The sequence below is a fragment of the Calliopsis andreniformis genome, chromosome 12 (assembly GCF_051401765.1).
Source record: "Calliopsis andreniformis isolate RMS-2024a chromosome 12, iyCalAndr_principal, whole genome shotgun sequence".
Taxonomy (NCBI): Eukaryota; Metazoa; Arthropoda; class Insecta; order Hymenoptera; family Andrenidae; genus Calliopsis; species Calliopsis andreniformis.
In genome coordinates this window covers 3,095,847-3,117,857 of record NC_135073.1, presented here as the reverse complement: position 1 = coordinate 3,117,857, position 22,011 = coordinate 3,095,847, and the positions used below count along the sequence as shown (strand labels likewise).

The following is a 22,011-nucleotide window of genomic DNA, read 5'->3' as shown; positions in this document are numbered from 1 at the left end:
GACCGGTATACTTCACACTAATCCGTGTGCGTTTGTGTTTCATTGCAAACAAAACGACTTGGTGCTACGTTGCGTTTGACATGTCTTTTCCGTTGAATCTTTCTTAGAGTCATTATTATATGATATGTAAATGCTACTCGATTCAGTACGCGGAAATAATATGGTGAACCATTGAAATTTTTATTGGAAATATTACGAGCAGGTAGTACACGTAGAAGAAAGTACTTAAATTAATGTGACCGTGGGGGACTCGAAAATGTTCCCACGTTCCCGCTTTGCAAGTGTGTGTTGCGCGTGCGTGTGAAATTCCTAAGCGAGAAGATGAACGCCCAGGGGCAAGAACATGGTCATGCTGTGGTTGTTTGGGAATGGGAAAATCGTCACGGACGATGGAGACCCTACAGCCCTGCTGTATCACAACACCTCGAGAGGGCACATTGTAAAAAGCTTACGCGTGTTTTTCTTAATGATGCAGATCCGAATTTGGATAGGTTCGATATCACTATTATCGTTTCTTCAATATAGAGGGTGTCTCAATTTTCTGTTCTCATGTTTCATAATTGAAAATGATAAAAAGAGACGTATCAGATCGTTAAGAATGTAAACAAAAATAATTACTAATCTTGTATTTAAAATGATTTTGTGTTTATAAAGATATATACCAGCATTTTTAAGTTAGACATGTACATGCTATGTACTATGTTCTGGATTTTAGATATGGAAATGGAAAAGAGATAGAAATGGAAAGAAGAAAATCTTCCTTGCACATTGATTTATGTTTTTTTTAAAAGTTAATATATTTTTAATACGAAAGAGAAATGTAAATTATTATTAAGATAACAATTGTTTTTTATATGAATGTTATTGATACTTTATTAACCCTTAATTGCTTTTGTGGGATCCTATAAAACCCCAAGCATTATACATTTGTTGACAGTTTTCTTCTCTACTGACAGACACTTTTTTCAGATTCCCAGCAATCAATTTAATTACATTATTTCATGTGTTATTTTGCAACTAGTATGATCAACTGTTATTTGTTAAATGTATTAACTTAAATGTAAGAATATTGTTTAACAAAATATTCTTTGTAAACAGTAGTTCTTATTTTGTTACTGAGGTATTACAGGATCTTATTAGAGTATTATCATTCTTTTATTTCATCAGAGCAGTTCAAGATTAATATTTTTTTTCTTAAATAATCACAGTTAACAATGTCTTTTATTTAATGAATAGTACATGCAAATGAAGTGAAATGTCTATTGTAAGTCATCAAAATATTTTTGTTTTATTCTTTTTCCCAATAAATGTAACATTCATGAACATGTGTTTATGTAACATCTCTTCTTATTTTTATTAATAAAACATCCTTGTTGGTTTATAAAATATGTTGAGATACTCTTTGTATTTTATGATTGTGCTTAATTTCTAATAATTATTTGGCTCTTGATTAACATTATTTTTATCTTTCTTAATTGTCCATTTTTAAATTATCGTATTTTAAACAGGTATTACATAAATTTGAAAACTAAAATGCAATGCAGTGAAGATGGAGATGAAACACATAATGTTAGAAGAAAATTTTATCTTCCCAGTTCACCAGCTGGGAAGGGTGCAAAATGGGAATGGGCTGGTGATACAGATGATTGGCACACATATGATATGGAGGTGCAATGTCTTATAGAAGAAGCATGGGCAAGAGTAAATATTAAACTAATCTTGACAATTTTTTATTATCTCAATTTTAATTGTAAATGTGACTTTATTTATTTTATTTTAGGGCGATAAAACTATTGACATTTCAAAGACATATTTAGGTTTCCCATATATTATAAACTTTTGCAATTTAACTCAAGTGCGTTGTTGTACTGGATATGTTAGACCAATACGACGTATCCAACAAGCACCTTATCCTCTGGTTAAAGTAGCTCTGGAAGAGTTACAACAGATTATTTCTGGTAAGAAGGCTACGTGTGTAACTATAAAAAATTCTGCTACAAAAGTAGCACATAAAAAGTCGTCTACAACAAATGCAAAGAAAAATAATAAGAAGGTGAGTAACAGTATTAGTTGATGTGAATATAAATGTATTTCTATAAATTGATTTGTATATTATAATTCATATTATCAGGGTAAAAATGGAGATACTGGTCCTTCCAATATAGCACGTGTTATTTTGAGCAACTTCAATATATTCAGTAATAGACATGGTATAGAAAATAGCAGTTCAGTCACAACCATTGAATCTGGTCAAAAAAGGAAAACGTGGGATAATGTTCTTGATGTAGATTCTAGCAGCACAAAAAGTGGACGAAGACCCAGTGTTGATACAGTTTCCACATACTTGAGTCATGAAAACCCAGTAGACTTATTAGATAGCAGCATGGGAAGCGATGATGCATTTAAGGATTCCGTTTTAGGTGATTTATTACTTTTCTTCAAATTCATTATGTACATAAATACAATGTATTAAATGAGTGTACCTTTCTATTTCATTAGGCACAGATGCTGAAGCAGATGTTATTTCTCAATATGTGAAAGTAGTAGAAAGTGATGATTCTGATTCTTGCCCTGTGTGCCTTGGTATGCCAGAGCCATTGACAGTAGAATTAACTCGTTGTAGACATAGGCTACACTTAGCATGTTTGAATGCAATGCTCAGTTGTCAGCAACCTCCCATGTATATACAGTGTCCTGTCTGTCGTTTAATTTATGGAGAGAAGAGAGGAAATCAACCACCTGGGACCATGAATTGGACAAGGATACCACGTGCTTTGCCTGGTTTCCCAAATACAAATACGATTCAAATAACTTATGAGTAAGAGAATAATATAATATTAATCTAATAATTAATTAATAAAAAAAATATAATATTATTCATAAACATATTATTGAATTAATTCTTACTATAATTTTTGGTATAACTAGTCAAAAAATATATCATACCTTAACTATTGTTGTATTCTTCACTTTAATATAATAATCTACAAGTCTGATTTCTTGTTTTAAAATTTAGTATTATAATTTCAGCATTCCATCAGGAATACAAGGAAATGAACATCCTAATCCTGGTCAAGCCTACTATGCTGTAGGTTTTCCACGAGTGTGTTACCTTCCAGATAATAATCTGGGTCGAAGAGTTTTACGATTATTACAAATCGCTTTCGAGAGAAGACTGATATTTACGATTGGACGATCAGTAACCACTGGACGGGAAGATGTAGTAACATGGAATGAAATTCATCATAAGACTGAATTGGGACCATCAACATCTGGCCATGGTTACCCTGATACAAGTTACCTTGAAAGAACTTTAGCGGAATTAGCAGCACAAGGCGTAACAGATGGACAACCACCTCATACATCATTATATTAAAAATCGCAGTATTATCTCTCTATAAGCCCGTGAATTGGGTCCGTTACTGGCTCTACAGAGTGATTTGACTAGGATTTTGAGTCTAAAATACAATAGCCTTTGTCTTGTCGATGTCAAGCATGAGAGAAAACAACGAATAAAAAAAAACGACGCGATGGACAAGCATATAAGAGATGGACCAAATATGACATTTTTTTCTTACTTTATTTTTCGTGAGCCGACACTCTTGCTTGCTTCACTTATAATGAAATTATAAGTAACGAGACTACAATAGTGCCTCATTAGATTGATGCAGAAACCATTGTATAAGGTTTCTGAGTGTAGGACGGTTCTAGTAAGAGTAATTACTCTGTGCCATTGATTAAGAATATATCATGTACACTGCTGAGAGAGACAGATGGTACTAAGGTTTTCCGCTCACGTCACCACAGGTTTTCCATTCACAAGCAAGCTTATAACACTATTTCTTGCCAATTTTTTGCAAGATAATAGTGTATGTGGCTTGCAAATGACATTTCTCACTGATTTGTAATTCCTCCCTTGTATTTTTTCTAAATACTGTAAATTATATGAAGAATGAGCATACGTATAAAATGGCGCAGTTCAAACGTTCAAGACAGTTAAGCCTTATACCATATCAGTGGCAGAAACGGACTCGTTAAATTAACAGAAACGATCCCTACCACTTTTTGCGATTAACTTAACCGAGGGATCATTCAAGTCTTGCACAAACGAAACGTTTATAATTTCTATTTTAAGTCAATGAGACAATTTTCATTATATTAATAAAATCTTGCAGATAAAAATGAGTTCAAACATGACTTTAATTAGATTATTTTGAGGAGTAATGTAATCCGCCGTTACAATGTTTTTGAATCATAGGTACAAAACTTAAAAAAATTAAAAGATAACGGAATTATGTGAGAAAGAAGTAATATCAGTCGTTTCATCACTCTTACATTTAAGGGTTTTAATTTTAGAATTCGTTCGTAAATATATTCAATTATTAGAAATTAATCCATCTCTTTTTTTATATTTTTTCCAGAGTTTGTGACTTTCATACGAAAACATTGTATGGGTGAATTCTTTACTAATACAAAATAATCCGATTCAAGTCGTGTTTAAACTCACTTTTATCAGGAAAGTCCTGTTAATTCAATAAAAATCTTTTCATCAATTTAAAATAGAAATTGTAAAAATTTCATGTTACATGCAGCGTCATAGTGCGGTGAAATGTGTGACGTTGATCATTGTCATGGTTCAGTAGCTTAGGTTCAGGTCATCTTTAAAAGTAGACCCTACGGATTCGATAGTTTGACACTACCAATCCGAAATCGCGTCAGTCTAACAGGGCACTTTTGTATAGAGTTTGGGTTGAAGGGTAGATAATACATAATCTATTTTTTTTTTAATTTAGCCTGAAATAGGCTTATAGCCAAGAAGTCAAGCAATGTCTTCCAGTCTCTCCTCTTCTGAGATGAGTAGTTAACTTGTTTGTCAAGGGTTAACTTATTACTTATTTGTTCCTCAGAAGCGGTAATGAAAAGTAGGTAACCTTCTCAATGTCGAAAACGAGGTGTTCCTGAGGTCTTCGAAGCAACATTCGACGTAGCGGGCATATAAGTAATTGGTTAGCTCTTCTCTATGAACCCGCTACCAGCCTTCTGTACATCCATCTGTCGTATTGCGTAATTCATGATAAACCGCAGGTGTTTATGCATTTATGGAAAATTTGAATATGCAGAAAAGTACAAAATACATGAAAGAAAAGAAGATTGGTAACGAATTTATAAGAAGCGTCATTCCTACAGCTGTGTATGTAGTTGCAAGGTAAAATGACTTAAGTCACAAATTTTTGTTTTTGAGATACTAACGTTTAAAGTTTTCATTGCAGCACTGTCTTATGAACCTTTATTTCAAACTTTATTACGATGTATATAAGTTCTATATTCTAGATCTCAAGTAAAGCCTTAACTCAACTTTTTTCAAAATGTGACATAATTGTTTTGCCTTGTAGCCACAGATATATATGTATATGTATACATACCAATAATGTATCAAAGAAGGGAGAGTGTAGGGTTACAAAAGATGAATTGAAAATTGAAACAAAACATTCTTCGTTTCTTTGTTAAATGGTAGCATGGGGTCCTGTACCGGTCATCACATAACAAACACGACCTCGCTGATAGAGAATAATCTCAGTCGGGTCTATTGAGATAAATTACTATACATTGAAGTAACAATGTCTAATTAACGGCTTTACAAATGCACAAATATTCATGCTAATATAATGCTCATAGATGGTATTTTTTTAATTTTTGTAAAAAAAAATGAAAATGTTACTAATCATCATCGAAATAATCAGTTGTTAATATCGTAGCATTGTAACATTTTTAGAGTTGATAAATTTGTATCTAGTTACTAAATATGATTTTTACATTAAACACTAATTACTTCGATGAGAATTATTTGCAACAATTATAGAATACCATGTATGTGTGCATTTAAAAAATTGTTTAGATTTCATGCTAAGCAAGAAATCAATAGAATATATTATATTACGTAAATAGAATGTTCTAAAATGTTTTATATTATATTTGAGTATATTATAATGCTTTAAATGAATTCTTCCTTAGAACTAAAAAAAGAAGCAAAATATATTTACTATATATATGTTAACACTGCTATGATATATTATAAAAGATAAAGCTGTATCTATATTGTGCAAATTATATTTTGTTATTCAAGGTTTGCGTGTATTTTAAAAGACAAATGGAAAAAAATACATATTACATTCATTAGAATTGTGTACCTTGAACACAACTTTTTATAATTTAGTTTCTGTAATTTAGAATATCAATTAACATTAGAACTACCAATTCCGTAAAAATGAGGAGTAAGATTATATTTCATGTACATTTTATTTTTTATAAATGTTATTCTTCTCTCAGTTAACGCTTAGTAAAACTAAAGGACATGTAAATAAATGTTATTTCTATAAAGTATGTACTTCTTCAGAAACCTGCAATTATAATATACGGTTAAAAATTTATGTAATTTAACTCCGGTAGTTCTAATGTTGATAAAAAAATTGTAATCAAATACCCCGTAAAATTGTTTCACTCTTTTTGCAGTGGTAGATGATAGATGACGCGACGTTCAACATAATAAAATGGCCGAAAACTGATTTTTCTGTACGGACGTGAGTTCTATGAAATTTTAAACGTTCATTGATACAACGAATGATACATATGTGAAAAACTAGCAATGTTTTAAAGAATCTGGAATTACATTATTGCTATTCGTGATTGATTAAGTACGATTATCGTGGCTGAATCATATAGCGTGGAAGATTTTACATGGTAGTACTTGGCGCAAAGTCATCCGGTAAATTTGTGATGTTTTTTCCGAAATAAGAATTCGCGCCTAAATGAGTGCTAAAAGGCAGCACAAGTGTGTTTTGTGTGACTCGAAACTAGAATCCAAGGAAGCCTTGCAGGCACATTTTAGGTATTATTAGAACCTAGTCATTTTGGTCTTATTAATAACCAAGGAAACAATTTCATAACACACGAATTTTGTATGATGACCTGTGTTTTTCATTTTATTTTGATGTAAAGTCCAAAACACAAAAGCGTAATCGAAGAAAAATATGTTTTGAAAGATTATATTGTAATCATAATAATAAGCTGCATTACCGATAGAGTTTGATTGTCGCGCTAGTTTTTTCGTTTGTTTTGGGTTTTTTAAATATATCAAAATTCTTATAATAACAATAATAATAATAATCTGTAAAAGATTATTTAAAAACACGTAACGATTAATTTACTATAAGTAACGATATGTGACAGTGAATATTAAAACACTTGTTTGCTTATTCTAAAACAAAATTTTCTTTTAATTGGATGATGTATTTGGCATTTTATGTATATCTAAAGCTATTGTTCTATTATTGAAGTTGTTATATTATTAAAACAACATTTGATGTACCTTTAATTATTTTCATTAATTGAAATATGATGTTAAGTAGTATTTAAATATGTCATTATCCAATGATACTTTTTGTTATTGTTATATATAGGTCTCTATTTTTAAGTTACATATTTTTTAGTGAATACATTAATGGTAAAGCAAACTAAAAAATATATATATTTCAAATATTCAAAGAACAGACAATATAAAAACTTTGTATAATTTTTTAAACGTATAATGTACTATTTTAGTATTAATTTGTTCTAAATTGCATTATATTTCATATATTAACATAAAATCTATTATAGGACTGTTAGGATATTGTATTAGTTCTTCAATAAGTCGATAAATAATTAGAGAACTATTTTATATTGCATTAATACTTGTATAGTTAACAGTTATTCAAACTTAAGTTACACAATAATTATGTTACAATAATATAATAGGAAAGAGTCTCATTTGTTGCTGATAAAATAAAGTTTTATTACTTGTACATTATTTTAATTACCATGTTAGTAATAATTTATACATATATTTATTCATATGTAAATTAAAATGTTTGTAAATTATACTATCTGAAAATAAAAATTGAGAGTAAGTAAAATTGTTAGGATTTCTTACATTTTTGTACAATTTCAAATGTGCATGTATCCTAATATTGACATCTTTCGAATAACTTTTTGTGGCATAATTGAATTCTATAAAAAGCAACAAGCATAAGATAATGTAAATGTTTTTGTTGGAAAGTTTTAGTACATTTGAACTAGTGCTTTAAGTAAATTTTAAACAAATAAAATGCTTTATCTAGAAAACATGCCAACAAAGAAATAGATACTCGTGGTAGGCCAGTGAAAACCAACAAAAATGCTGACACCCAATGTGATATGTGTGGACAAACATTTGATTCAATCACTGCAACAATAAGGCATAGATTTAAAGTTCATCCTAATTCACCTACAAAATTTTATTGTCATTATTGTGGGATGCAATTTCCACTAAAAGTAGGTTTATTTCCTATATATAATAGTTGTTGATTTTTCTTAATTTTTTAAATTGTTTATTGTTTTATTAGACGCACAGGGATAGTCATCAAGCATCTCATGATTCATCAGAAAGTGAGCGGAAAGAACAACACCGGAAGTGCGAAGACTGTGATGTATTATTTTATAATGAAAAAGCTTTAGATTATCATTACCGTTCTGTACATAAAAGGTAAATTAGTAGCTTCTTATTTAGTAAAATCTTTAATTACATTTTGAAATTATACATGATACTTTAATTTGTAGAATGGTACATTTATTCCAACCAATAGCGACACCACCTCCTAGTAATAAAATTAAAGTGAATTCTATGAATGATGCTCTCAGTGTCTATTACTGCCATTTGTGTGGGGCTGAATACATTATAAAATTCAACTTACAGCAGCATTTGGAACGAGCTCATACTCAAGTAAAGCTAATAAATGAATACTTTATAAGTGAATTATATTGTAACTCTTATGCTATATATTCCTGTGTTTCACTTTATTTATATAACAGCAAGAAAGAGAAGCTCTTCCAGAGAATTTAATAAAGTGTACAGTATGTGCTGCATTATTTTGTAGCAAAAAAGCATATGATGTGCATAACAGTTATCATCAACCAGATGACTTATATGTAACATCAGAAGAACAAAGATTGCAGACTATAACCAAAATAGATCAAGATTTCGATATTAGACGTGTTGAAGGAGTAGCTGATAAGTACGTTCCAAAACCTAATACACCTAAAAGGCCAACTAAAAACTGCCCGAAGGTATATTACTCAATTGACTTTGTTACATTTTGCAAATTTTTCATTATAATTATAATTTTTAAATTTTTATTTCTCAGATTAAAAAGAGAATGGTATTGAAAGTGAAAGAACATTATTCTTCTTCTGATGATGAACCTATTATGCCTAATGAATCTAGTGACTCTGACAGTGATCTCCCATTAAAGCAAAGGATTTGCAGCTAACGGAGGTTTTTGCTTGTGTATAAAATATTTCACAGTTGAACTGTTGTTGTGAAACTTTTATCATTTTTGGTTTAAGTTTATGCATATAAAATGCATATAAAGCACGATTATGGATGATAATTTCTATATTAGTATTTTTATATTAGCATATACTTGTATTTCCATTTACTTAATTTCACCCTCCCATAAATCTCTTTCCACTTGTAGTATTAATTCAAGCATTATTGTAAATACATTGTTCATTCGTTCCTAATTTATTTTCATTTTGTTATGCAGAAAAAAGATTTACATCTTCATATATTATTCATACATAACATAATCAATCTTACTACATATTAACATTAGATATTACTATAATATAGTGAAAAATAAAATAGTACCGTTACGTATTATTAACGTTAGGAAACGAACTTACACAATTTTGGATAACTTATTTTATTGATTGTAAGTTACAAATAAATGATATTACTGATACATATTTTTTTAATTGTTTGTACTAATGTTGTGTAAAATTAACCAGAACAAGCTTTAATCTTTTTTAGAGATAAAAATATAATAATATTAACACTAGCTTAAAAAATAATTTTTACTCTATTACTTATTGGTAATATAATATGAATTTTTGATACAAAAACATTTTTCTATAAACTCTCATGAAATACTTTTAAAAGAAGAAACAAATTTATGATGAATGAAAATGTTATACATTGATTCAGTAAATGATTCATATTTTTATGATAACATAGTGCAAACAATAAATAATGTTGGTTTTTAAATCGATTCCAAGAATATCCACTTTAAATGTCCTGTAAAAATTTCTGGTGACTTTTATATAATAATAGTGGCTATACTTCTTCCGTCAAATACGGAAAAGATGCAGTCGCCATTTTGCATTATCGGTTTTTACGTGTGTGCAGTGTAGCTAGTTGCGACTTCAATTCATACTACGTAGCCGTATAGTGTTAATTGGCATATTTTTCCAAATCTTGGGTCGTTGAAAGTTAACACACAAAAATGGGACGTAAGAAGAAGAAGCAGTCGAGGCCCTGGTGTTGGTATCCTTTTCCAAAACACCCTTAGCTAAGGGATACTTTACGTAACTATATTTTTAGAACATAGATCACGGTCATCATTTCTATTGCTTTTACAGCGTTGAGGTTAAAAATATCTTGATATCGTATTGACTTTCGCATTGTATCATATTACCCTATCATATTACCTACTTTGAAAATCATTATCGTATTGTAGAATACTTCTTTAAAGCGCGCTAAATATGTGTGGCGAGTTAAAGTGGCTGATTCTTAGAGAAATCGATATTTCGTTAGCAACTACACTTGACTTATTTCTTTTTTCACTGAGAGCTTGTTTATAAAGTGAAATACTTTATTTCAACTATATCTTTTGATACAATACATTTAACTCTGGGTAAATTGGTTGAATTTATTTCCCAGATAAGTGATTGTATTATTTCCTTAAATATGATGAATTACAAATTTTGTTTAATGTAATGTACTTTTAACAAAATTGAAATGATTTTCTGTGTTCATTTTTTGGATATATTTCATGTTGTTTGTATTTGTAGCAATGTACTTGTTTATGATTAAATGTTGATATACATTTCCTATTATGACAAATTTTTGTTATTTGTATAGCTTAGTTTATAGCGCTTTAAACAAGAATCAACTTATATCCTCTAAAAAGATAATAATAGCGAATTAACTTCAAATCTCAAAGTTTTTTCAAGATAGATGTTTGTATTACATATATTAGTTCTCTTTATATAGTTACGCTTATAAAAGGCCATGTGATACTATGCTATTCTTTCTTCAATTTTATTTGTATTAAATATACATATACTTTGGTATTAAAAGTAATGAAACTATATTATTCCTCATTATTGTTTCTATGTATTTGTTGTATAGATAGAAAACATGCATATACATATGTATACAATATTTGTGTTATGTATGAGTCATTTCTTTTGTTGTTTTATTATAAGAACCAATAATATTGAAAGTCTTGTAACATATAATAACATATAATAATTATAATATATAATATCCTTAACAAATTTATCAAGGTATTGTAATCGAGAATTTGAAGATGAGAAAATTCTTATTCAACATCAAAAAGCAAAACACTTTAAATGTCATATTTGTCACAAGAAGCTTTACACAGGACCAGGACTGAGTATACATTGTATGCAGGTACTGCTAACATGTTCTTATATTACAATATGCAAGTATAAAGCAAACTTCTCAAAATACTTGTTTTAACTTCTTTTAGGTACATAAAGAAGCAATAGATAAGGTACCTAATTCTTTGCCAAATCGTAGCAATATTGAAATAGAAATTTATGGCATGGAAGGTATACCACCAAACGATGCAAAAGAGCATGAAAGACAAAGAAATGGAGGCAGACCTGGTTCGCCAAGTTCTGGTGAAGATGAACCTGTTCGGAAAAAAGCAAAACCAGAAGGTTTGTTGGGGTCTGCACCAGGAGCAATGCCTACAGGGTCAAATATGATGCCTGGTGTAATGCCAGGTATGGCAGCTCATCCTGGTATGCCACCAATGGGACAGTTCCCACCACCTATGCACCATATGATGGGACCTATGGGTCCTGTAGGTCCACCTTTCATGGGTCCTGGGTATGTATAATTTTTTTTTTTTTTTTTAAGCAGACAACGTGAAAGAAGAATAATTTTTGTGATATTAATTTAATGTAAGTTAGGTAAATACAATATTTGAAAATTTTTGATCTTATATAAGTATTACGCTAGGGGAAGAAGAATAAAAGAATGGAGTAATGAATTCTGTTTTTCTTTGTAGTATGATGCCTGGAATGCCAGGTATGCCTCCAAGTATACAGCCACCAGTATCAGGTGCATCTATTCCACCAGCACGACCATTATTTCCAAGTGCAGCAGCTGTTTCAACAGCTGCATCTACAGCTGTGACTTCTCCTTTGGGCACAGATTTTAAACCAATTACATCAGTAGCTGGTGGATCTATAGGACCAGTGAAACCAACATTCCCTGCTTACAGTAACGCGGACAGTAATACCACTACTAGTAATAACATTGGAAGTGATCAGAAAGTAAATCTCATAGCAACAACTAGTGCTGCCATTAAAATCATTCACCCACCAGAGGATCTGAGCTTAGTGAGTTAATATGATTATCATTATTTCTATATTTCTAATGAATGGTGAAAAGAAGAAAGCAAACATTTTGTACTTTAGGAGGAAATTAGAGCCCGGCTTCCAAAATATCAACGGCGACAGACTGAAGAAACTCGAAATGCACAAGCTGAGGCCACACAACAAGCTGCTGTTTTGCAGCAGCAGCAACAACAACAGCAGCAGCAGCAGCAGCAACAACAACAACAAGCTGCTGCTAACGCGGCTGCTGCGTTTCAGGATCAACAACAAAGGCAACAAGCTGCATTAAATGCTCTTCAACAACAACAACAAAGATTTCAGAGGCCTCCACAAACAGTTATGGTTCCTGCATCCGCAGCAATGCCAGTTAGTTCTGTTGCCCTGATGGCACCGCTTATGCGGCCTACCATGACCCTAGCTGCACCTGCTTTGATTCATGGAGGTAACATGATGCGACCGCCCCCCATGGGCCTGCCACCAGGTAAGTCTCTATGATTTTGAACATTCATCCCCATTCCAATGAGAACACTCCGTCATTACCCATTAATCAGCGTAAATATCTGAATCATTTAAAACTTTTTTTTACATGTGCTCTTGCCAGTATTTTAATTTGAAATTTAAAATTAAAAGTTTGAAATCCTATTTTCTATAATTCGACAAATTTTGGTAGATTTTCATGTAACAATATGTCTTTGATAGTTTTATGTTTATTTCTTGCTTTGAAGGCAAAAGATATCATGTTTAATGGTCCTTGCTTCGAACATATTGACACATACATGTGTATGTATATGTACAATTTTAGGATTGAAATGCCAAGATTAGGTAATACATTGTATATTTCATTGAATATATATACATATATACATAGTATATTTTATTGACCGTTTGTAAAGATAACTGCCCTTTCATTTACGCCTTAAAATAATTGTGTTAGTCCTAATGTAAAGAGATTTGTATATTTCCTAATTAGAGAGATAACTTCGGACAATAATAAGTTTACCCAAGGGCTTGAGATTTATACAATCCATTTATTAGAAATATAGCTTAATCATTCAGACAAAAATGTTTTTCATCTGACATGTGCAGTATATTATACCTTTGCACTTCATCCATCACTATGTAGCCCTTACCCCCTGCCCCTGAACAACAATTTAGACTTGCAGAATGGTTAAAACTTTGTTATGGATGAATGAGAGAAAGAGACAACAGAGACTAGACTTTGGGGGGATCAATTTTTAATAAGGTACACAAAAAATACTTAGATATTTCAAGAGCGTAAAAGAAAGAAAGGTAGAAAATGAAGTATGACTGTTCAGATACTAGTTACGCTCAGGATTCACCCATATGCCAGAATCGATGACAGCGTGTCTTGTACGTTTATGCTTTAACGGTGCGTTTGCAGGGCGCCCAGTCACTCCTTGGTGAGTGTCGAACGAACCCAGTCTGGTTACTAAATCCGTGTTTTGTACAAGCGCAACAAGGTTGGTCCTTAGCAATTAGCATGCGGTGACATGGCCTATCTATATATACACATATATATGTGTGTGTGTATATATACATCGTTATATTTATTATTATTCTTATTAATTATTAATTATTAATTATCATTATTATTATCATCATTGTCACATTAATACACCTATATATATATATATATATATATCTATATTTCTGTATATTTATATTATTATCACTGGGCAGGTGGGTCGAGCGGCCAACGATATTCCATCTGTTCTGATTCCTTCAACGCCGGACAGCCACACTTTGATTTTGGACACATCACGACCCTTTGGACGTGAAATGCCTCTTCTTGAAACTAGAGTACTCGGTATCGGAAGCACGATTACGCTAGATATACATTTTTATAATCGCGATATATATATACATATATATGTATAATATGCCTGCTTTTCAGTATAATAGAAAAATTCGCGATATACATATATATACATATTTATATATGTATATGTCTTTTTCTCGATTGATAAGAATTCTTACTGCGAAATTAATTCGACTTTCGGCCGCTCGGCTGGTTCATCGTATATATATATATAAGTTTTTTCTTTTCCGTTCCAGTAGCTTCTTTATTCACTATCTCGACATAACCATATTCTTCTTATGACTCACTTGCCATTACCTCGCCAATCGTGTTACCATCCTATCTCTTCATATTACTTATACAGCTTGAAATCCTGGTGTTGTGATACAGTAGTGAAGAAATCGCTTTTTGGGCACGGTACTGACAGTCGTTCGAAGTTGTCATTCTAAAAAAAACTGATGCATATATTCGATGATGATTTTAAGATCCCTTCCTTCTTTATATTTAGAAAGAAATTTCAGGCACTCATTTTCATTATTTCTTTTCCTTTTTAATAAGTACGGAATGTAAGATTGCTAATTGTTTAGAACGTTGTTGAATTTTTCATAAGTGTATATTTTAGTCATCAAAGTTTCTTTCAGAAAGGATCTCAAGTATTTGTATAGAAAAAAAAGAGGGAAGGGATTATCTTCCGCTACCATGGTTCTTATTGCGGTGTGTACTATGACAAAAAAGAAACTTACAACAAGAACGAACGTAATGTATCTCCCTCACACCATAGCCTAGCTTTTGTGTTACACAAACGATTTTAGATAAGTCGAGTCAATCCACAGTAAGTAAATGATTTCACGTTACCCAATATATTTATAACTCGTATATAAGTTTAATTACAGTTGTTTGTTATATACTTGATGATAGACGTGCCTAATTTTAACATTCATAAACGTGGAGATCACAATTACAATTAGAATTCTACTCTGTGATATAGTATATTGCGTGTTATCAGTTAACGGTTTTATTTACAACTATATATTATATAACGAAATCATAAATGATACTTCAGAATGAGGTTTAGATGTTGTTTACATTACATTACAGTAATTAGTTACATTTCTGTTTCCACTCTTGTCGAGATACTTTGAAGTCGACAAATTTGAACATGAGATTTGAATAAACAAAAACAGCAATTAATACTCAAAGCTTATTATTTAATTTGTTTTTGTTCGTGGAAGCATTTCTGGAGCAGTGTTTTGGAAGTCGGTTAGGCAGCCGATCGATTTGTTCAAATTAAATGGCGACAAAACAACTGATAATAATCAAATCTCTTTCTTTTTGTATGGTGTGAGGTTTTGTGTGGGTATCATATTTTGTCAGTTTGTTGTGATTTGTATTGCATATGCGGCATATTGCATGCTGAGCTCATTACTCGTATAGTTGGTAATTCGCATTGACAAAGTTGCTAGATAGACTTAGGTGGGCTGTCAATGATAAACCCTTATGGGTATATAATGTAGTCCTATAAAATTTGAATCTTTGTTATCACTCTGTAAAAGAGCACATTGTTAAAACAGATGTAAAGTGTGTTTAGATGATCGACTTCAGTGTCACTCTATTTTTTTGTTCATTTTTTTTTATGTTTCTGAGTAAAGTAAAGAACTGCTACTATTAATATAATCTCATTAATAAATTATCAAGAAGAGTAGTAGTTTAGTTTCTTCTTTATTTTTAAAAGGAAAAGGTTTGTTTTTGTATATTTCGTATAAGAAAATGCTATCGGTCGGCTGTCAGACAACTTCCTGTTCAGAAATGTGAGGATTTGTTGGATTAGTTCGGAATGTATTGGAGGAAATGTTATCGTTATATTATGTTATTCATTTTAATAAATCAGTCGTTCCAGTAATGGTAAATATTCTAACATTTCTCCCAAAATTCCGTAATAATCTTGTGACATGTGCCTTTCCACTGAACGATACGCAATCTCCAAGAAAAGTAATGAAAAATGATTAAAAGGTAAAATAGAAGATAGAAAGAAAAAGACAGGGAGAGTACGGGAAGGAGAGCAATATATGTATTCGAAACACACACATACACATAGAGTTTTGTTTGTTAAACGAGTACTCTCGTGACGTAAGTATACTTTTAAAAAACCTATTTACAGATTGTTCAAAAAAGAAAAATAACGAGATCGAAGGAACGGATGGGAGTAATATAATTTACTTGGATGTCATTCATTTACGTTGTATTGTCCTTTGCAGGGATGATAGGAGCGTTGCCGCCGGGCGCGATGCATCCGGCATTTGCTACTCCGATGGGCTTTCCTGGTGCGCCGATGTTGGCTCCGATGATGCACCCACGCTTCAGATGATCACCTCCAATGGACGGGCCCACCCCGCCACTGCACTTCGTGCTCTGGGCCCGCCCCTAAATTTCATTAGGGTCCGGACCTGACTGAGAAGAGGAAAGAAGCACGCGTAAAACACGTTAGCCCGCGTGGAAAATACTTCGTTGATTGGCCGCGGCTGCACTTGACGCATCCTCTCCCACGAAGTTTACACGAAGTTAGCAAAATCTTTGTTTTTTTTTTAAATTATATATCGTTACAAAAGACGCCACGTCAGTGCCTGAGAGGGTTTACCAGGTGCAGTGGAAACGGTCAACTATTCCTCTTCGGTTTTGCTGCCAGTACATGAAATGAAACAGAATAAGCAATCATATAAAAGTATTTTATATGCGTCCTATGGTCGCGTAGAATTAAAATAACGACAACGTATTTCTTCTCGAAGGGACCTGCACTGCCAGGTGAGCAACGAAATCGGTTTATCTATATGAAATGAATTTTGTTGTTCGCCTAAAATGGCGTAGCAAGGATTCGATCCTTCGGTTTATCCCTTTTATGAATTTTTGTTGTTACATTGATCTATATCTGAGTACCTGGTATTAAAATTGTAGTTTTAACGAACATAAATGGTGTCATGTTGTTGATGGCTGTATGAGCACGAAAAGCTTCCGTGTAGGATATTTGTAAGCTGCTGATGCAGAAATTGTATTGTTGCAATCATATTGTAAACAGTTCTATGTTTCTCATTGTAATATGAGTATAATGAAATCAGCCTCAGAAGGTATGAATCTTTCGGCTGATTGAGTTTACGTAGAATGAACTTTTCTGCAACTTTGTGTTGCTCACTTTTAGTTCACGGTAGACCGTTTCCACGCGCTATTTCTCAGCCTCTGCACCAGTGTTCTCTTGGAGAGACGCGATTGCGGAAAGGTGGCGCTTCACACTGCAGCTGGAAACGATGAATTTATTTTTCCCTTTTTACAACGATTATTTTAATATTTTTATTAAAAATCTGTACATTAATTATGTGAAAATTGTTTATATTAATCACTGGCTATTTTCAATTCACTCATGCTATTTGTTGATTCCCTTAATCGGAAAAAGTATTGAAATATATAAGCCGCAGTGTGAATATTCTGTCGCCTCAGGTTAGTTTGTCACAACTTTTATTTTGTTAACACTTCAGATCAAATCGATTTACTTCTGCTCAATAATTCACACTCTTTCAAGCAATACTGATTTCATAAAGCTTTACAAGATATTTTGTTTGTAATAATATGTATACATAATTTTGGTATATTTTGGTATATATATACGTATATGTATACATTGATTTTGGAAAGGGGTATAAATTATATCTCTTTTCAAGTGAAGATGAAACAAATTTTTATGCAAGTATGTCTGCATTCTTTTCTTTTACGTATAACTATACGGTTTTTTATATTAATTGATTTTTTTTATTTACTGCATACTATAATTGTTTTGAGTTTATTAGATAAATCTACAAGAGAAAACAAATTAGGACACTAATTAATATTAATTAGTTTTCTTATTATTTAGTATTGCTTGATACGTAAAAAAGGGAAACAATTTACATAATTAATTATTTTCTATTAATCTTGAAAAGCCAAAGAATCATAGTTTAATTAATTGAGTGCCACTGAAAGTACTTTCAATTTATCGTAACAAGGAAATAATAACAGAAAATAATAAAAATGTTTCAAGATTATAAATTGCAGATATACTGGACGAATTCTATTCATATACATGTGTTTGGATTAAATTGAAAACACAAATACTTGCATTTTATTATTTAATCTCCACTTAAAAAAGAAATATAGTATAATCTGTACAGTTCCTAAAATTATCTGAAATAGAGAATTATTATAAGCTTGATTGCAATAAGTAGTATGACTGATTACAATTTGTTGATCCGCTAAGCAGAAGTAATCGATTTGATCGAGGAAAACCTTCTTCCTTTGCAAGGAACATGTTGGCGACGCATGAGTGAGTGGTAAGTACGGAGGGTGCTCACAAAAACCGATACCAGCTCTCTCTACACTCGACTCACGCCATTTTCTTTATTTTTTCCTGTACCAGACATCACCGTTCCGATCGTGGAGTGTATATTACTGTTTTATCGATTTTATTTATCGTCAGATTCAATCTGTAATATATATAAGATTATATATTAACATTATATCTGTAATATATATAAGATATTTGTAATTTATTCTTATGTACTTTGCACTGTGCTGAATTTTTAAATATCAGACTCTACGATCGGACGAAATTCTACTTGTTCCTTCAAAAACTCCCCCTTCCCCACCCCCTCTCGCGCGTTTTCCTCTCACTGTTGTTCCATTTTCTTTTCTATCGCTCTGTTACTTCTTTAGGGTGTCTATTGACAACAAGTCAACATCAAAATAATCGTAATAATGTTCACATTAATTGTATCGCAGTGTTAGCAGTGATTATCTGCGATAAGTCGTGAGATGAAAGAATAAAAATAGCAATGCTGTCTGTAGAATTACTCTTTCGTAGACTGACAATGGATCGAACCATTGCTTCTAGGGGCTTCGAATCACTACGGGTCGAACTTTTCATACATTTCATGCTTTCAGACAAACGGAAGTCGGCACGTAAACGTATTTTACAAAGTGGCGCGAAGACAGTGCAAGTGGAAGATGCTAATAAAATCTCCTTAGATGTTTTTATGCTCGCCGTATGTTGAGAATTGTTAATTATACGATTATTCATTCAGTGAAAACGCGAATACGTGCAAGTGTTCTTTCTCTTCGTGAAGATTCATTTCAGTAGACACCCTATTTGTCTATTTTTTCGTTCGACTTCTACCAATACTACGAGAAAAAAAAATACGAAACAGCATACCGCGCCGTACGACACGTGTACGTACCTAACAAAACTACGCATCGTTATGGATATATAGTTCATTTCCAGGGTTGTCTTTCCGAATTGTGTCTTTCCGTTGTGACGCCAGTGACCAGCCGGAAATTAGAGGCGATCTGTGTAAACGTCTACTTCTAAAAACCGATCAAAGGTGTTTCAGAGGTGTTTCTCCGCCCTAGAGGTTGACAAGAAAAGTATTGCCTAACATTGTTTTTCGACCGCGCTTTCCTTTCTTTCCGAAATTCGGCAGGACAATCTGATGGCAGAATTGGACATGTAGAAGTTCTGTTATTTATTGAGTGTCACATTATCAACTTGTTCCGAATAAAGACGTTCTGTGGAAAGCTCGAGAGATTGGGCATAGTCTGTCGTTATGGGAAATCTTTCATTCTGATGATGTATTTTCTCTGGAAGAAAGTACAGAAGTAAGAACACTACAGATTTTATGCGTCGCGATTATTGTTCAAATTTATTTACAGTTCCTTATGTATTTCTACTTGCTTCTCTCCTTAAGTGAATATTGATGGATTTTTTCCCAGAATGGCGGGCGACAGCCACATATTGTTTCAACCAATCACAGCTCTGACCGCTGTTGGACCGTTTAGGTCCCTTGCCTGAAGGCAGGCGATTGTTTGGACCTACCGTCCTAGAGTTGAGGTACTTACATGCTGATTTCTCGATTTTCTGTTCGATTCAATCACACTGTTGTCTTAAATTTTTATTCCACTCTATAAAGACGCAAGACGCTTTGGTGTGCTTTCATTCAAAATGTTAAACAGACTCAGTGAAAATAATGCCTAATTCAAATGCGAAAGAAAAATGAGAGTAAAAATGGAGAATCGGGAGGTCCTGTGACCCTTGACTGCATGGACGCGTGGCTGGACCGAGAAACAATATTAATCGTAATCAGTAATGAGTCGCGGGTAAATCGTATTAACCGACTCGATCGCTCGGAATATTCGGACGAGAGGACTACTCTTCGATAATCATTTTTTTAACGTGATACGCAATTCTCATTTCCTCGTATTGCAATTTATTTAAATGTTGATTAAAAATGCGATAGTTACCAGTAGCAAATAAAGATTGACAGATAGCATCTATACAACAGCTTAGATTTTTTTTTGTATAGGTATCAATAGCGAAAGTACATGTATCATTTTAATATATTTCAAATCGTTTTTTCAAAAAGTAATTTTTTAAATAATTCCGTAATCAAAATAATGAAATTCTGAATTACTTCTGATAAAATATATATATATAAACTTTAAAAAATATACAGTTTTTTTAAGAAAAACAAAATTATTAGTAACTTATTAATTTATTAATGTAAAATCATTACATTTGGAGTGATAATTTATATATTTAGACTATAATTATGCCCCTGATATTATTTCCAGGTTTCTTATCAAATATAAGCAAATTTTGTGCTCAATACTATTACCATAGTATCATTATTAATAGGTAACATGGTTTATTATTCAATGAAAATAATGCTGAGCGAGCTAGAAACGTTGATACATGTTGCGATGGCATGCATCGGTCAAGGTATAGGTTTTAATCTTTCCTGGTTTTTCCAGCTGGTGACAAACTCATCGCTTGTATCAATGCATGTATCGCAACATGTTACAACGTCTGTAGCCTGCTTCAGATATTAAATGAGAAATTATTTTACACATTATTTTTTCATCTAATTGGGACAAAAAGTAAAATATATTTTTTATTTGAAATTTCCAGTATCTCAAATAAATTGATGTTTTAATTTCAAATTCTTTCATTTTGAATTCTTTAGCCTGCTTTATAAAATGATTATGAAATGTTTAATTATTCATAAATATACCTCATAATAATCGAATTAACTACAGTTAGATACAGTGCCATCCTTAACACCGGGTAAACAGAGCACTTGCCTCGGGCCCCACGTTCAAGAGGCCTCGTACTTATTTTTAGTTACTTCCACACTTTATAAGATAAAGTGAATGTAATTGTAATAGTCGGTGCATCCAATTTTTAAACATACTTTTTGAATTATATTATCCTTGTAGTAAATTTAAATTAATGATCGAATAAACAGAATTTGGACGTATTGCGAAATATAGTTTCTTGAAAAATATACATAGCTTTTTACGTTATACAATATATTTATCGATATTATATCATCTTTTTGTCCAAACTGGGTAAACTAGTTGCCCCGGACCTCCCAAACTTCATAGGCAATAATGATTAGACATTTTCTGACGAAGATTTTAGAATGAAAATATTTATAAAAATATTTAATAATAAAATTCTCAATTAAAGTAGCGTTAAAAAAGGACTTAATTTCGTAATCTAAATTTATGAGAAAAATTGTTATACAATTTTGTTTTACTTTAAATATTTATTTATAAAGGTGCAGTATTCTGCTGAAAAATTGTCTATAGTGTATTGCAATCTAAAGCTG

General features: G+C 31.9%; 3 protein-coding genes across 6 annotated transcripts; all 3 read left to right on the top strand.

The window, feature by feature from the left end:
* The first annotated feature begins 67 nt into the window (after window positions 1-67).
* Dx (deltex E3 ubiquitin ligase) lies at window positions 68-5,859 on the top strand. Its single transcript, XM_076388592.1, has 6 exons — window positions 68-491; window positions 1,509-1,701; window positions 1,781-2,053; window positions 2,132-2,420; window positions 2,500-2,818; window positions 3,031-5,859. The coding sequence occupies exons 1-6, from the start codon at window positions 322-324 to the stop codon at window positions 3,374-3,376; spliced, it is 1,590 nt and encodes a 529-aa protein (XP_076244707.1). The 5' UTR covers window positions 68-321; the 3' UTR covers window positions 3,377-5,859.
* Window positions 5,860-6,459: 600 nt separating this feature from the next.
* Window positions 6,460-9,763, top strand: LOC143185712 (uncharacterized). The gene is made up of 6 exons (XM_076388920.1): window positions 6,460-6,886; window positions 8,157-8,349; window positions 8,421-8,560; window positions 8,635-8,797; window positions 8,887-9,141; window positions 9,219-9,763. The coding sequence occupies exons 1-6, from the start codon at window positions 6,807-6,809 to the stop codon at window positions 9,342-9,344; spliced, it is 957 nt and encodes a 318-aa protein (XP_076245035.1). The 5' UTR covers window positions 6,460-6,806; the 3' UTR covers window positions 9,345-9,763.
* A 480-nt stretch (window positions 9,764-10,243) lies between these two features.
* On the top strand, window positions 10,244-19,924 carry Bugz (Bub3 interacting GLEBS and Zinc finger domain protein). 4 transcript variants are annotated; one of them, XM_076388953.1, is made up of 8 exons: window positions 10,244-10,399; window positions 11,425-11,551; window positions 11,631-11,995; window positions 12,177-12,510; window positions 12,589-12,988; window positions 13,910-13,988; window positions 16,582-16,884; window positions 19,289-19,924. In XM_076388953.1, the coding sequence occupies exons 1-6, from the start codon at window positions 10,359-10,361 to the stop codon at window positions 13,930-13,932; spliced, it is 1,290 nt and encodes a 429-aa protein (XP_076245068.1). In that variant the 5' UTR covers window positions 10,244-10,358; the 3' UTR covers window positions 13,933-13,988; window positions 16,582-16,884; window positions 19,289-19,924. The 4 variants fall into 4 exon arrangements, with proteins under 4 accessions (XP_076245068.1, XP_076245067.1, XP_076245066.1 ...); XM_076388952.1 differs by having other exon boundaries at window positions 14,209-16,884; XM_076388951.1 differs by lacking the exon at window positions 13,910-13,988 and having other exon boundaries at window positions 19,626-19,924.
* Window positions 19,925-22,011: the final 2,087 nt, after the last annotated feature.

What these genes read in the sequence shown, in the direction of transcription:
- Dx (XM_076388592.1), top strand. Translation starts at nt 322, where the DNA reads ATGAACGCCCAGGGGCAAGAACATGGTCATGCTGTGGTTGTTTGGGAA. An exon ending in GCAGATCCGAATTTGGATAG is followed by an intron (nt 492 to 1,508) that starts GTTCGATATCAC and finishes TATTTTAAACAG; the next exon opens with GTATTACATAAATTTGAAAA. An exon ending in ACGATTCAAATAACTTATGA is followed by an intron (nt 2,819 to 3,030) that starts GTAAGAGAATAA and finishes TTATAATTTCAG; the next exon opens with CATTCCATCAGGAATACAAG.
- Bugz (XM_076388951.1), top strand. Translation starts at nt 10,359, where the DNA reads ATGGGACGTAAGAAGAAGAAGCAGTCGAGGCCCTGGTGTTG. An exon ending in CAGTCGAGGCCCTGGTGTTG is followed by an intron (nt 10,400 to 11,424) that starts GTATCCTTTTCC and finishes AAATTTATCAAG; the next exon opens with GTATTGTAATCGAGAATTTG. An exon ending in CCACCTTTCATGGGTCCTGG is followed by an intron (nt 11,996 to 12,176) that starts GTATGTATAATT and finishes TTTTCTTTGTAG; the next exon opens with TATGATGCCTGGAATGCCAG.
- LOC143185712 (XM_076388920.1), top strand. Translation starts at nt 6,807, where the DNA reads ATGAGTGCTAAAAGGCAGCACAAGTGTGTTTTGTGTGACTCGAAACTA. An exon ending in TGGAACGAGCTCATACTCAA is followed by an intron (nt 8,798 to 8,886) that starts GTAAAGCTAATA and finishes TTTATATAACAG; the next exon opens with CAAGAAAGAGAAGCTCTTCC. An exon ending in CAACTAAAAACTGCCCGAAG is followed by an intron (nt 9,142 to 9,218) that starts GTATATTACTCA and finishes TTTATTTCTCAG; the next exon opens with ATTAAAAAGAGAATGGTATT.